Raw genomic sequence first — 16,302 nt, forward strand, 5'->3', positions numbered from 1 at the left:
TGGGAAATCCGCAAGGTAAAAACATCACCCACCCCTTGAAATATTCATATTTAAAAACATTTATTTATTAATTTATATACACTTTATTGTGGACGAAATTGTCAATAAAAATAAATCTCAATGAAATGTAATAAAAAAAAGTATTTATAATTATTTAAAATAAAAGAACTCTCGTTGCTTTTTTCACCAGGAACATCTTTATCAGAACACCCTGAAAGAGCTGGAGCGTCTTCAGAGGTCCCATGATACCCTGGCCGAGAGGGTTGGCGCTCCCGATCCAGTTGAGCACTCCGATACCGCACGATCCCTTCACGCCGAGATGGAAACCGAACCGGAGGACGAGGACGACGGCTGGCTGAGGAGCGAAGCTGTCCAGGTCTTCAAACAGCTTCGTGCTCTAGCTCTACAGCTTAATACTGGACACGATGATGACTCTGGTAAGTTTAGCTTATAAGTAGCGAATTCTTCAAAGGAAGAACATTTGTTTTGATCTTTGACCCACTTGCTACATGTTTTTGAGGTGTTGCCGTACTAAAGGAGGTAATATGTAAAAATGCAACGTATGTCGAGTAAGAATAAAGACAAGGTAGCAAATTCTTAATTGAAATAAAGAAATTATAGAAATAATGTAACAAAAAGTAAGTCGTCAAATAAAAATCAAAATTGAAATTGTACTGTGATATACCAAAAGAGTGCGCCGCGAACAATGTGGGCGAACTGAGGTTGGATCTGGATCCCTCCTTGGCTCTCCTGTGGTACACGCTGCCGTCCCAAGCATATACACAACACCAACACTACACAGCTCTACTCGGGTAGAGCGGTTTATTACGTGCGAAATTCATCGTACAACTAAAATGCCTATGTCCAGCTTCTGTTTTATTTTTAAGTTCACGGACCCTTTCGCTCCATGAACTCAGTTTCGACGAAACTGTGAAAGCCTTAAGGCTAACAGCATTAACATCAAACAAGAATGAGTAAAAGGGCGTGGCGAAGGAAGTGAGACGAGGTTTGAATGGAGTATAAAAGACAAAGAAAATGTAAAGAATGGAAGAAAAAGAGTAGTAGAGATTGTGAAGAAAGAATGATGGGCATGGTAAGAGAATACAAACTGAATAAAAGTTCCTCTTCAATATGATAGGGGGTACGAGAGGGAAAAAGAGAACTCTTCAATGTGACGTCATCTATATAGAACTAATCTAAGTGAACTAACCTAAAGCCAGAAAAGCGTACAAATATAATGAACTAGCATCCGTCTCATAACAGATTGATTTATTCAGTAATTGTTCATAAAAATTATCATCTCATTATTAAAATTATCGGGACGTAAATATTGCAGAGTAATGTTGGTACAATGTTTTTTTTTTAAATTTTGTTTTGACTTTAAAATTATTTTGGATTATTTTTATATTCACAACGCGTTATACGGAGTAATAATAGATTGTCATACAACTGTATGCGACAATTGCTATTGTACACGCGTTCTCATATAACGCGGAACTAGTCTATCGTTTTATAGATGTATTGTTGTATATACTTTTTTGACTAGTACTAATAATTTTATATTTTTATACCGACGAAGAAAATATACACAGACTTGAGTTGTATACCTATATAAATACTGATATAGATAAAAAAAACACTGGTAACTGTATTTTTATCATAAATATATTTATTATATTGTACGTTTGAAAATAAACCGGTGTAAATGAGCATAGTAAAGTACCGATTTTAATTAACGAGAGGATGTACCGGTGACCGATGTCGCGGATGATTTGTTTAACTGTGCATAAGAACCGGTTTTCCGGGCTGTGAGCTTCCGTCTCATTACTGTCACATTTAAAAAAAAAAACTGTCAAATCTGTTATTTTTAATCTATCTTTATAACGGATACTACGATATAAAAATAATATGCAATATAATCATCACCATGTAAGTCAATAGACGCCCACTGCATGGCATAGGTCTGCCCCAAACATCGCCATGATGATAATGTACGCATCCAATAATTTTTCTCTTAACTATGTCGTCGATCGGTTTAAATAGATTTTTAAAATTCTTATATTATCTACAATCATAAAACAAATTGTCAGAAATTGTACATTAAGTAAGAAAAGGACCAATATTTGGCCACTTCCGCACATGCAGTGATAGTCGTGCAATAAAATGCACCGCCCGCCAGCCCGCTGATACATGCGTATGCGGCAAACAATGCGCATCACACAACCGCCACCGCCAAATTACTCAACACGTGTTTCACCCCTCCACGGGGCATCTTCAGGAGTTATGTTACACCGATTAGTGCCAAACAGAGACTCTGTGTGTGACCACAGACGTGTGTTTGGTACTAATCGGTGTAATATAACCTTTTCTTACTTAGTATGGACTTCCGCGAGGTAACGCTTGATTCCATTAAATAGAAATTGTACACATTATTGTCAATTACTATATAAATAATTGTTTTTTCTGATAATAATTAAAAGTCAAAATCATTTACTTTTGTATTCTCATTTTATTTTAATTTATTTTTAAAGCACATCAACAATGTAATGACAAACTAAGAATATTACTTCTTCTTCTCATTTGTGCACTCTTGTCGGAGTGGTTGTGGTCATGTCCTGGTGGGTTCTGGTGCTCCCACTGATAACGATAATCGCCGCCATGTGGCGTGGTGTTTGGCGGAGTGACAGCATTCACTTATTGATTTAATGGAATCAGGCGTTATTTTGCGGGAGTCCATCCTAAGTATGAAAAAGACCAATATAGTGCAACAATTTGCACCGCTCGCCAGCCCGCTGATAAATGCGCATACGGCAAACAATGCGAATTACACAACTAACACCGTCAAATCACTCAACACGTGCACCCCTCCACGGGGCAATTCAGGAGTTATGTTACACCGATTAGTGCCTAACACACTATGTTTGGCGGTGCACTTTGTTGCATGACTACCACTGCATGTGTGGAAGTGGCTAAATATTGGTCTTTTTCATACTTCACTTATTGAATTTTAGTGACAGTTTTAATGAGTGATCGATTGTCTTCCACTAAACCTTCCATTTAGTCCCCATTATGGTTGACATATCTGACGAATTTAGGATCTGTGATTGCAATTTAAAAAATCAAAGCAAAAGAAAATCTAAAAATTAGTTCATATATGTACACATTTTTATTTGATTTCGATATGGGGACAAAATTATTCTTATTGAATCTATAAGCAAAATAAAAAATAAGCCAATATGAATTGTGAGTTTCAATTATTCAAATAATACATCATTAGTCGATATTCAAACTATTACAATAATTATACACCGCACGGATCAGAACAATTCGATAAATGAAATCGACACTTGCGTCATTCTGTGTAATTGTGGGATAGGGATGGAGAATACTAAATAAAACGTGTTAAAAAGAAATAGCGTGATTAATTTAATTTCGTCCCAAATGCACGCGGCGGCCAAGAACAGCGGAGCGTGAAAATATCGAAAGCTAAGTTTCCGACTGCTCCGCGACTAGAGTCTAGTGATGTTACTGTCGCACTGCCTTTGTTATCGACTTATTTTATTTATTTTCAAACATACAATATCTTTATAGCTGCCATAAACTTAACACAGTATTGTGTAGCTATTATTTAAAGTAACTTTTCTAGAAAACATCTTTGTTAAAATTATGTAATGATATAAATAAAAAAGGTTCAGAAGTTCCTAGATAAGGCAGACCGTATGTCTTGGCAAATCATTATATCAATATTTAATGATGTAGTATGATCTGTTGAACGTCAACTGTCAAAGTTTATGTTGGTGTATGTATTATGTGTTAACAAAAGGCGTCCAAGAAGATTGTAGGGTTTTAGCTGATAGGATTCCGGCAAAATTCTTTCGTAGCCCTCGCAGTGGAGAAGGATTTTTGCACGGGATAAAATTTATGTGTGTGTGTATGTTTGTATATGTAAAGTCACGAGTTAAATTATTGAATTCACGTGGATGTAAGTTTATTGAATTAGATTTTTTATTTTATTCCCACTGGCATTGAGATTTTCTTTCGTAGACATCAATTCTGCGAACATTTTCTATCTTTAACATCCTTAACTTCTACTTATAAAGTATATTATAGATATTTAACTATTTTAATAATTATTAATAATTATGAAACCACTAGGTTTAAGTTAAGAGAATCCAGCGTAATGATGTTTAGTGTCAGACTAAAATATTAAATAACATGATAAATGAAAAGTTGAGCATATGTGTAAATAAATAAAAATGTTTATCATATTTACTATTTAAAAAGACACTTGTGTACTCTACATAAAACGAGATACAAAGGGCAGCTTTATCGCAAACGGCGATTTATTCCAGAATGGAATAAAATTGACTTCGTTAATAAGGATTTTGTGTGATTCAAATAAATTTTAATCAAATTGGTTACTTGACGAAGTTTTCAATAAAAAAAGAGTACGTAGAATCTTGTATATATATCTAACGAAATATATAAGCTTCTAGTGAAACATCAGTCGCTGCAAAAACTGATTAACATTGTAACCAAAAAAAGTCAACTTAGGTGTTTTTTTGCCCCGTTTCAGGGGCTTCTCGTTCCCCTATCTTGTAGAAGGGCAGGGTCATTCCTTTTTGTTTAATATATTTGTTTCACATCTTATTTTATTTCCGCACTCTACATCCATTTATCTTGTTATTTCATTCTTTTTCTTACTTTCCACATTTCGTCTGGACTTAGAAGTGTTAGGTAGTATAATCATGTAACGAAAGAGATTTTGAACCAGTTTACTAGGAGAAAGTTCACTTATTGTCACACTACAATATATTTTAATTATGTGTTTTAATAAATCGCAGTAATTTCGTAAGGTTTTGAGAAATTTTCTATTTGAAACTTTTTGATACGATCCTTTTTCGCCCATCAATAAATTTCTTTTTAATTGTGATTCGAAAACAATTTTTTGTGGCATGTTTTTAAGATTTTATTTTGATGTTGAAATATTTAACTAAATTCATGGTTTTAAATTTGTTTCAATATTTATAAAATAAAATAGAATAAAAATTATTAAAATACATGTGTTTGTAGTGTAATTATACATATCATTCTACATATATATAAGTAATGGTCTATTTATTTTCAATAATCATAAATTATTTTTATTTACATCGATAACCATTCCAATCGATGTCCCATCACTATAGCATCGCAAACGTGATATCGATAGGGATAGTAGAGGCACGCGATGTTTGACCCGAGCACCTCCACCCGGACCTGCTCGGAAACCCTTGTAACACAAGTCTTGTTATAACTAATCCCTTTATCATAATACACGCTAATATGTGTAAGAAACGTGATGCCAACTTAATAGGATCGTTGTACGCAGAAGTAATTTTTTGGGCGGAAAATTAAGAACAGTATTCGAAATTCAAAATTTAAAAAAGGAATACTGTAATGTCGTCGTAATTAAGGTGATTTTTGACTGTTTATATTGAAGTTATTTATTTATCGACTAGCATGAAGAATTGGCAAACAGGACAATTGGAATATAATTTCATGGAGTTTTAATTAAAGATTTTCGTCTAAACCAGGGCTGTCAAACTCTAAAATTAATTGAGACCTAATAATCATCGCTTAACTTCGGGTGTTCATAGAAACAAATATTTTTGTTTTGTCTAGTACATTGTAATAAATACATATAAAGTTGAATTATTGTTTACGTCATGATTCTTAAGACTGATACTATCTTTTCTGTTTCGAATTAAATTTTTTTTAAAATGAATTATAATAATATATAAATATATAAATTTCGAATAAAAATTTGGCAGCCGTGACTACTTTTAAAAATTGACCTAACGCAGATGCCAAGCGGCCCGCCATACTGAACACTTTTCACACCCCTGATTTACACAAAGCCAAGATTGAATTTATTTAAATGATATGAAAGATAACATAATCGAATTGTTGTTAACCTAGATTAATATTATATTTGGGACAGCACTGGCTTCAATAATTTTGTACTGATACAAAAATGATTACTACTATGTATACATATACTATACACACACATATATATTTATATATATAAATAATATATATATATATATATATATATATATATATATATATATATATATATATATATATATATATATATAGTAGCTGTTTACGACTTCTCCCACATCTCGACTAGTTTGGTAAATTGACCCTTCCAAAAATCACCGTATTTGATAGAAGTAGAAGTAGAAGTTCTTGAACTAGATTCTCTTCATGGTTGAAGGTAACGCGTTTTACAAGGTTGAAGAGCGAGCGGGAAAATATTGTAATATATTGAATTGCACAGAAACTTAAAAAAATGTTTATATGTATTTTAACACGTTTACTGCGGCTTGAGGTCGATTCAGCCTCATGGTAAACTTTGCACTGGTGCGGCGCGTAAAACTCGTGTTTTCTCTCTAGTGCGGCGGCTGTTTACACTCAACCGTATGAGGTATGACAAAGACAAATATAGCTTTCTTTATGTCTGCGAAGCATTGACTCAATATTGTAAAAAAATGTTGATGAACATGAGGCAGAAAAGGCCTCAACCGTACTACTAGGAAGTTCAGCTTGAGGCTGATTCGACCTCAGCCGCACCAGCTGAAAGTTCTTCAAAATTGGGCCCGCAGTGAACGTGTTAACAGCTGCTAGTCAGTATTTATCGATAAAAAAAACGGAGTTGACAGAAATGTACACATTAATTATATCGTATTGCAAACTTACTGATAATGTCAATATCAAATTTCACACGAATAACATCGTAAGGCACCATACTTTTAAAAAACATCTAAATTTAATTTCAGGACAATTAAATACACAGATGCAAAGTTATAAATAGCTTCAATTTAGTAAATAAATTACTCCTGTATGTTGAAGATAACGGAAGTTATAGAGGAAATTATATTTTTGATTTCTCCTGTAAAATTTGATTTTTGCGATTAATGTATTATTCCGCCGAGAGTAAGACATAGTAGTGCTAAATCAGTCGAAACAACAAGAATGATATATAAAACAAAGTATATCATGTATATTATATATCCATTATATTTCAGTAACCGTGTTAACGGAGGGGCTGTGAATACGTAACATCGCGTGTTCGGTTTGTAGGGCACATACAATGCCTCACCTGGTGTGATCCCACACGCAACTATAGACCTTTCAGCCTATGTTATTAGTTCCGGTTTCGTTTTCTTCGTGCTGTCTTTTGCCTAACTTCGATAAATCTAATCAAGGGTTGGTTTGATATTTATTTTTCTACTTTATTATTTTTGCCTGTTGGCAACACTGACTGGAAGTAGTTTATCAGGGGTAAAATTCATTGGAATAACTGTGGCGCTATCTGTCTAAAATTGGTGGTTAGTTGTACGATGATATAAAGGACATGTAGACAAACATATGCAGCTATATATATATATATATATATATATATATATATATATAGCAAAGATTATCGATTTTTGCCTGCTGGCAACACTTACTTCTTAGGAGTAGTTTATTCAACAAAAAAACAGAAACAAGAAGTAGGTTAAGCTACTAATATTTTGAATTGTTTTAACAGGATATTAGGGGCGCAGCACCCTGGACCTTAGTTCCTATGACACGAAGGGTATTTTTATGGTCCCTATATTGAGGCTCTCTCGTTCCCCTATCCTATATCTATGACAGGAATTCAAATTCAAATTCCTCACTCTATCTCTATCTTTGTCTATCATGTTAGTCACTTATTATAGCGTGTGTATGTTCTTGTGTATGTTTAATGCGAACAAATTTGTACGAATACCTTCTCTTTGTCCAGTCTTCTCGTTACAGAACATCTTGTAAGTCTTCCAGAAAAAAACGTCAAATTAGTATCGGAATGTTTACATGTAACGTAATAACAATTTTTATAAATAATCTATTTTCCTGATGGACAATCAAACTCGTTTACGTTGTATATAAGTAAGCCTATGTATACCTTGTAAGGGAACATCCTACTCTGTGCTTGTCTGTGTGGTCTCCACTCTAGAACCTTAAGGCTTCAACAGCTACCGCTAAGTCATCAATTCCCTTAGCTATGTGGACTATTTTTTTCTACAACGGCTCTCTACATTCTTGATTCTATCTCGTAGAGAAACAAATAACATTGTTTTAAAAGTAATTTATTTAGGTAGTTGATTATATAGCCTTATTTCTATTATAATTTCAATGTACTATTATTCTGCATAGCGCAATGCAGCTAATGGTTTTTGGCAAACCGCTTTATAACTCAACAAGTCAATGGTAGTATTTTAAGATTGTATTAACACGCGAAAATTTCCCGATAATGAAAAAGATTATCGTGAGTGTAAAAAGATAAGGAAACGATAATACATAAGATATAAAGTAATATACAGGAGGATTATTTTTCAATAAAATTTGTCAGTTTATATATAAACATTTATGTAACTTACAAGGTGGTCCCTGCCTTGTGAACTTTAGTGCCCTCTCCCCTTGTGGGAGAGTTTCGTAAATACCGTTTTTAGCTCTACTGAACTTATAGAGACTTTAAGCCTTAAGTTCTCCTCCCAGATGCCGAGACAGCCTTCCGCCCACAGCGTACAGTGGAGCTGGTCATGGTTCAAGCCCAAATATTCACATGGCACGGGAAGATTCGTTGTGTACCTATATAAGTGTAAGTTCGGTTAGAGTCCTTCGTGCACCTGTGACCCAGCAGTAGACCAAACTGTGGTGCACTTTATCACAGATAAACAAAGAACGCAGTAAGAGATCAAAATAGGAGAGAGAATTGAGATAGCAAATATCGCCTTCTGGGTGGTCAACGAAAAAAGTCGCCTTTCGTTCCTAAAACTCACCAAAGAAGTCGTAAACATTGTGATAGAGAGTAATAGAACAGGGCAAGAAGAAGTAAGTCTGGAGAATGCGAGATATTGTGAAGAAATAGATGTATGGATGAAATTGTTACGATAAAAAGGTGAGTAGAAAAATAGAAATACAAGTGAAAAATATAAATAACCGTGTACATGCCTAGATAGGGGTGAATAAAAAAAAATGTCATATAGTTCCAAAGATATAACAATGAATCATAATCTAGGTGGTATTCTCATATATAAATATTCCATATGAGTATATGGGTGTGTACAAATTGCTTTTCAATTATTTGTAGTGGAGATTAAGAGTGCGTTTCTTAAAAATATGTTTTTTCAAACTCTTATAGTAGAGGTATCACGGCATTAGAGAACTGAGACTTGTGATTGTAGGTCGGTCTGAGGTAGACTTTGCCATTGCACACAAATAAATTTTCAAAAGTTGGTAGCACTATAATACCACATTGCGACCGTCAACACCACTGCCAAGCGTGGCGATTGTGATATATCCCCCATAGATATTTTTCGGGAAGGCCTATGTCTTGCAGTGGGTGTTAATCGGCTTAAAACACAAGAAACTCTTGTAGGTAACTTAGCCATAATATTTTTGACATTAAAAAACTTACCAAGAAGTGATTTCATAAAATTACACAGCCGTGGCGATTATAGTATACCCCCCATAGGTATTTTTCGGGAAGGCCTATGCCTTGCAGTGAGCGTCAATCGGTTTAAAGGAGAAGAAACTCTTATAAGTAACTTAGCCATAATATTTTTTGACATTAAAAAACTTACCAAGAAGTGATTTCATAAAATTACACAGCCGTGGCAATTATAGTATACCCCCCATAGGTATTTTTCGGGAAGGCCTATGCCTTGCAGTGAGCGTCAATCGGTTTAAAGGAGAAGAAACTCTTATAAGTAACTTAGCCATAATATTTTTGATATTAAAAAACATACCAAGAAGTGATTTCATAAAATTACACAACCGTGGCGATTATAGTATACCCCCCATAGGTATTTTTCGGGAAGGCCTATGCCTTGCAGTGAGCGTTAATCGGTTTAAAAGAGAAGAAACTCTTATAAGTAACTTAGCCATAATATTTTTGACATTAAAAAACATACCAAGAAATGATTTCATAAAATTACACAACCGTGGCGATTATAGTATACCCCCCATAGGTATTTTTCGGGAAGGCCTATGCCTTGCAGTGAGCGTTAATCGGTTTAAAAGAGAAGAAACTCTTATAAGTAACTTAGCCATAATATTTTTGACATTAAAAAACATACCAAGAAATGATTTCATAAAATTACACAACCGTGGCGATTATAGTATACCCCCCATAGGTATTTTTCGGGAAGGCCTATGCCTTGCAGTGAGCGTTAATCGGTTTAATAGAGAAGAAACTCTTATAAGTAACTTAGCCATAATATTTTTTGACATTAAAAAACATACCAAGAAATGATTTCATAAAATTACACAGCCGTGGCGATTATAGTATACCCCCCATAGGTATTTTTCGGGAAGGCCTATGCCTTGCAGTGAGCGTTAATCGGTTTAATAGAGAAGAAACTCTTATAAGTAACTTAGCCATAATATTTTTTGACATTAAAAAACATACCAAGAAGTGATTTCATGAAATTACACAGCAAACTCTTACAAGCGGGCCATGTGAAACCAGCGAATGAACAACTAATGTGTTATACGCAATAGACAAGGACAAGTCGAACACGACACATTCGCAATTTGTATTTGAATATAATAGCAAAAATAATGAGACATCATTTACTATTTTATCCACTAATCCGTGGAGGGAATAGAAGTCGTGAAACCTTGCACGTAAAACCACCCGTCCCGGAAAATTATTCTTACCTCATTATACTTTTATTAGTTTTATCTCAACTGATCTAGTGTAGTATAATTAATGCAGATAAAATTACCAATTACTAACTAATAATATTGTTTCGTCATAATTTTTAATATTGGGCTTTTTAAACCTTCCTATCCTGAACATGTGATCATTGTAAATAGTTTAAAAAGAAATGTCACGTGAACTTATTTCATGTGTTCATAGATATACAGGATGACTACAAACAGGAGTAGAAACTTTAAAGAAGTGAACGTGTAGCTCATCTATCAGCAATGATCTTAATACCTATTTCCAATCATTCTTTAACATGTGAAGGAAAAATCTATAATACATACGGCAGAAACCGAATGTTTTTGGGTAAATTTTTACGTTCTAAAATCAAGCAATTTTTGTGAAACTTCTTTATAAATAATTGTAATAATTTTTTTCTTAAATTAATTTGTTTGAATTTTTTATAATTTGCAGGGATGCACTTTAATTATATTTAAAAAATATTGTTTCTTAATAAATATTATAAAATTTTATTTAACTTTTAAATACACGAAGTATGTGAAATATTTAAAGATAGCGTATAGAAAATATGGGTTATTTTGTAACTGAATAGTAATAGACAGAACGCGAAACGCGATTAAACTTGTCAGCGGTCCTCGATGTGTTAAAATGATTATTCTGAAATATATAGTACATAAATTTATTTTTTCTTATTGAATGCATCAGACCAATAACTTTTAACAGGAAAAATTCAGCAGGCACACAAATGAAACAATAATTAACTTGAATATGGAGTGAATCGAATTTTGAAAAAGCCTAGCATTATTACGTTATTCATTGGAATGAGATAGATCACAGGCAGTATTGTCAGCACGGATAGACAGTAAATAATTGTTAATTTAAATATGTATCATTACGTAATAAATTGTTATTGAAACCTTTGATTTTTGGATATGTTGTACTTAATATTAAGCTGGCAAATAAGCTATACATTCACAACATTTATTTTAATTATTTTATTAAACCTTTTCTATCTATAACGAATCATCCTGTATATTACATATCTATCAAAACAAAGTGAACAGTAAATAGGTTTATGTGGATCATAAACTAATCATTTTATAAATGAGTGACGTCATCTGGTCCCATCAAAACGGGGCTTGGTACAGCCTGACACGTCCTAGCGGTTTTAACGAATTGGTTTAATATTCCTCGTATTTCTTTTTTAAATAGTTCATTTTATGTCGTTACAAATTTTACTTTCGTTTCCGAATATAATAGCAATTATAAATAATTTATTTTCTCAACACAGATCCATATGGGTTAATAACTAATTAAAAGGTAAAAATACTGTGGTATATCATAATGAAATACAGATGTATATTCTATACATCAGGAGGAAAGAAAAGGAATGGCGTTTCGGTCGACATATTTTACAGAAAAACCGATTGATTTTTATCGCTCTGGTATTGATTTTGTATACTAGATGGAAAAGTTTGTTGATAACGAAAGTGAATATATTGTTGATTAGAAATAAAAGCTTGTTAAAATGTTGTCGTGTGAATTTAACTTAAGAAAGCGACATTACTCTCCGGTCCCCCAATATATAAAATGAATGTTTGTCTGTATGTCCTTCATAGTAACATCAACTTTGCATCTGATCATGTAATGATCTTTAGAAAAGTTGTTTTGCATGATCCCACGAAGGTTTCAAAGTTGGTATGAATGATTTTCGACAGATGGCGCCACTGACATTCCAATGAATTTGAAATAATGTTACAATGACAGTTCATGGTAATTTGAATTGAAAAGGAAACAGCGAACGAATGATGTCGTTTCGAGTTGTGGGTGATATAAGAATTTATGTAAATTGTGAAATTCATGTCCGTCTCACATAAATAAATTAAAAAACAAACTAAACAAAATAATTTTTTGTTTAATTCCACGCGGACGAAATCGCGAGGTACAGCTAGTTTATAATAATAATGAATTATCATTTGACTGATGAATGAAACATGTTCAGAACATTTTCGAAATGACAGTTTGTGGAACTATGTTTTAGCTGTTTAAAGAGTAAATAAATTTCAACGTGATAATTTACTTTTATTAATTTAAACATTCATCAATGCTGAAACAGTGGTAGCTTAGCGGTAGAGGAATGAGTCGTGGTGGTAGGTCGCGGATTCGTTTCCTGGGATACAGTCTTATACTTCACATTTTAGACTGGCAGGACTGCCACTGTCCACTGACAAGTTTCCAAAGGATAGGCAGCAGCGTTTTCTGCGTACCATAATACCACACTGATCGCCAACCCGCCAACCAAGCGCAGCGATTATGGTATATCTTCCCATAGATAAAGGAGAAGATTCATCTTTGCAGGTATATAATGACTGAAACAACTAAGGAATCATTCTTAGGCCATATACATAAATATATATATATATATATATAAATATGTATAAATTTTTGTTTTATTAACTTTATTGGAGATAGACAGTAACAAAAGGCAGTAAGAAAGTACAAACGTAGAAGCTTAGAAATATAAAATTAGTTACAGTTGTTACCTTATAACTATCTCACTGAAAACATAATGATTTATAGTCAAACAATGAAAAAACAAATAAAAATAAAAACATTACTAAACAGGGATCAAAGACTATGGTTTATATATTTATATTACGTTTGTTTATATATTTAAATTATGGTTTAAATTGCATTGTATGTACCCAATAATTTCGAACGAAATTATTTTTTAAAAGATACGAGAGAGCACGAAAATATATCAATATCACTAACATATGAATTGCGGAGGTCACACATTCTGTATAAGGATGCACGTTTACCGATAATTGTCCTAGCCGTATATATTCATGTATTAAAAAAACATATGTCAACAAATTATAGACAATCTGACCATAGAATTGAACTGGTGACCATTGTTTTTTTTAATAATTTACACATCACATTTAATATATGGTCCTTGAATGAATTTTTTTTATAAATATTATTAATAAGCTTATAGTAAAGTCTCTTCGGCTGTTCTATTTTTACGTGACTGCTTTTAATTATATAAAATAGATTACATTTAACAAAAGAAACAAATTAATAATGAAACCAAATCGTTTTTGTAAAGATTAATAGCTGTGGTTACAATTGAATCACATACGCCTCTGGAACTTTTTTGTTCACAGTGGCAATCTGTGAATTATATAAGATTGCATCCCGGGATTAAAACCCGCGCCCTACGATCGCAGGTCCCTGGACTACCACTGGTCGATATTAAACTAATTTTTTTTTAATGGAATCAGGCGTTATTTTGCGGAAGTCTATCCTAAGTATAAAAAGGATCAATATTTAGCCACTTCCGCACATGCAATCGTAGTCGTGCAACAAAGTGCACCGCCCGCCAGCCCGCTGATAAATGCGCATGCGGCAAACAATACAAATTACACAACTACCACCGCTAAATCACTCAACACGTGCTTCACCCCTCCAAGGGGCATCTTCAGGAGTTATGTTACACCGATTAGCGCCAAACACAGAGTAATACACAAACTAAATATTATTATAAAGCAATTATGACTTTTAATTTAATCAAATATAAAACACAACAACGTACTTCACGGATATATAGTTACAAAAGTAAAAACCAATTACGTAACAACAAACATTACTGTCATGCACAGATAATAAAGAAATCCGTAACCTCCTTTATAATCTGTAATCCACAAATGTTAAAAAGCGTAACCGCTTTAATGAATCGTACATAATTTAGCATTTCTCGCGACTTTCATGTTAAGCATTTTGTAATAACATAAGAGTTATTTTTTAGTGTTAAACTATACGAATACATTTATAAGTTATATAGTTTTATATAACTTAGTTTATGTAAGTTATGTATTTATAAACAAAATCGGGGAAGTCGATTTTGACCCCGTTCAAATAACTCAGATTCATTGTGAATAATCATGTCATGATTTTTATATTTTATAGTTTTTAATGTTTTTTTTATATTACACATATATATTAATCGTTTGCATTTATGTTACTTGTTCTAAACATTACGTTCTCACTGTCTAAACGCAGACTTTCGGATAAATTCAACATTATATTAGCATACTTGCACTATTCCGTATTTGGCGCGGTAAGAATAGAATACCAATCTCGGCTAGCAAAAAGAATAGAAGAGAAGAACATCACCTCACTGGTGATTAAAATGGAGTGTCGCCAGAACTTTTTGAAGTTCTGTGAAAAGATAATAGAAAAAAAAAACCAGTAAAAAGCAATAAATATGTCGGGTCGTTCTGGAATCTTCTTTATTAATGTCGATTCTGGCTATATTCAATTGTTGCTGTACGTTATTAGTCATTTCGGCTTTTACAGGTTCATCGGACTCAGGGCTCGCGGATCCGCGAGCTAATAAATAAAAAAAAAGTCGATTCTACCGCGCGCTCCCCCTATTTAAGTTTGCGTACAACTAGCGCCATCTGTCAACATCGGCTGAAATTACAGAATTCCAATAAACAAAGGACAAGAATATTCAAAATAAAAAAATAGAGTGATAAAATGGGATATAGTAGAAATGTAATATAAGTGCGAGATATATAGTAAGTTAAACAAATAATAAAAATAATTAACGTATAAAATGTAGAATTCTGGAAAAAAAGCAAAGGGAATGAGGCGATGTATGAAAGGAAAATATAGAAAGTAATGAAATATTTTGTAAAGGAAATTAAAGGATATAATTAAAAACATTGAAAAGGGCAAAAGATGAGTATGGAAAATAATTCAATTTATTAGAAAATTATAAGATAAATAGAGACCCTGTTCACCTATACAAATTGTAACAAGGGACCAAAAAACAGGGCCATAAAAAGAAGAAACTAAAACATACCTGAAGGCTTAGAGAGTGTGCGTTGGAGTTACATTAATACAATTCCACCATCTCCTTTCTTACATCGGACAAAAAGACGTACGGATTCATCACATCTATACACGTTTTAAATCCCTTAAATCTGCACTAAGCGTTTTGATACTACTTTTATAATGCGAACAGTCAATGTATGGAACAATCTTTGTCGTTGTTACTAGCTAACTATATCTCAGGTCCTTAAATGAAGGATGAATAGGTTTCTTTTAAACAAGTATGTACCATCGTAAACCTTGTCTTCATTTTAACAGGCGAAATAGAGGACAAATGTTTTTGCCATACTCGATAAAAAAAAATGTTTTATATTAATTTTTGTTCTTATTACCATGTTTCCCTGACAGCTGCAAGGATGAAATCACCTTAAATCTCATCCATATGTCTACGTCACCAAAATCTCTACTCTTTACCATTTACTCTACCTTTACTCTACCCTTGAAAGCGAGATGGCACAGCTCTTGGATAATATGGGAATCATTAGCCTCGAAATAACTGGTGATAATAAACCGAACCAACTAGCGTTCATCACTATTACAGCTGATAGACGTCCATTGCAAGTCAGCTCTTGCGCATCTCGCATCCAGCGTATTCTCGTCACCTTGACCATCACCATCGCCTGACCATCTAGACCGCGACCCTGTCGATACCG

The 16,302-nt window shown here is 33.3% G+C and overlaps 1 protein-coding gene across 1 annotated transcript in view; it reads left to right on the forward strand.

Annotated features, from left to right (window-relative positions):
* Positions 1-16,302, forward strand: part of LOC137924037 (bicaudal D-related protein homolog) — a 135,156-nt gene that overhangs the window by 90,987 nt on the left and 27,867 nt on the right. Inside the window, exon 5 of the mRNA XM_068767339.1 lies at positions 191-437. Coding sequence (XP_068623440.1) covers positions 191-437 — 247 coding nt within the window. The remainder of the gene's footprint in view (positions 1-190; positions 438-16,302) is intronic.

Source organism: Battus philenor, unplaced genomic scaffold (assembly GCF_028537555.1).
Source record: "Battus philenor isolate CCGP_79_NKW_IND1 unplaced genomic scaffold, ilBatPhil1.0.hap1 SCAF_23, whole genome shotgun sequence".
NCBI classification, from domain to species: Eukaryota; Metazoa; Arthropoda; class Insecta; order Lepidoptera; family Papilionidae; genus Battus; species Battus philenor.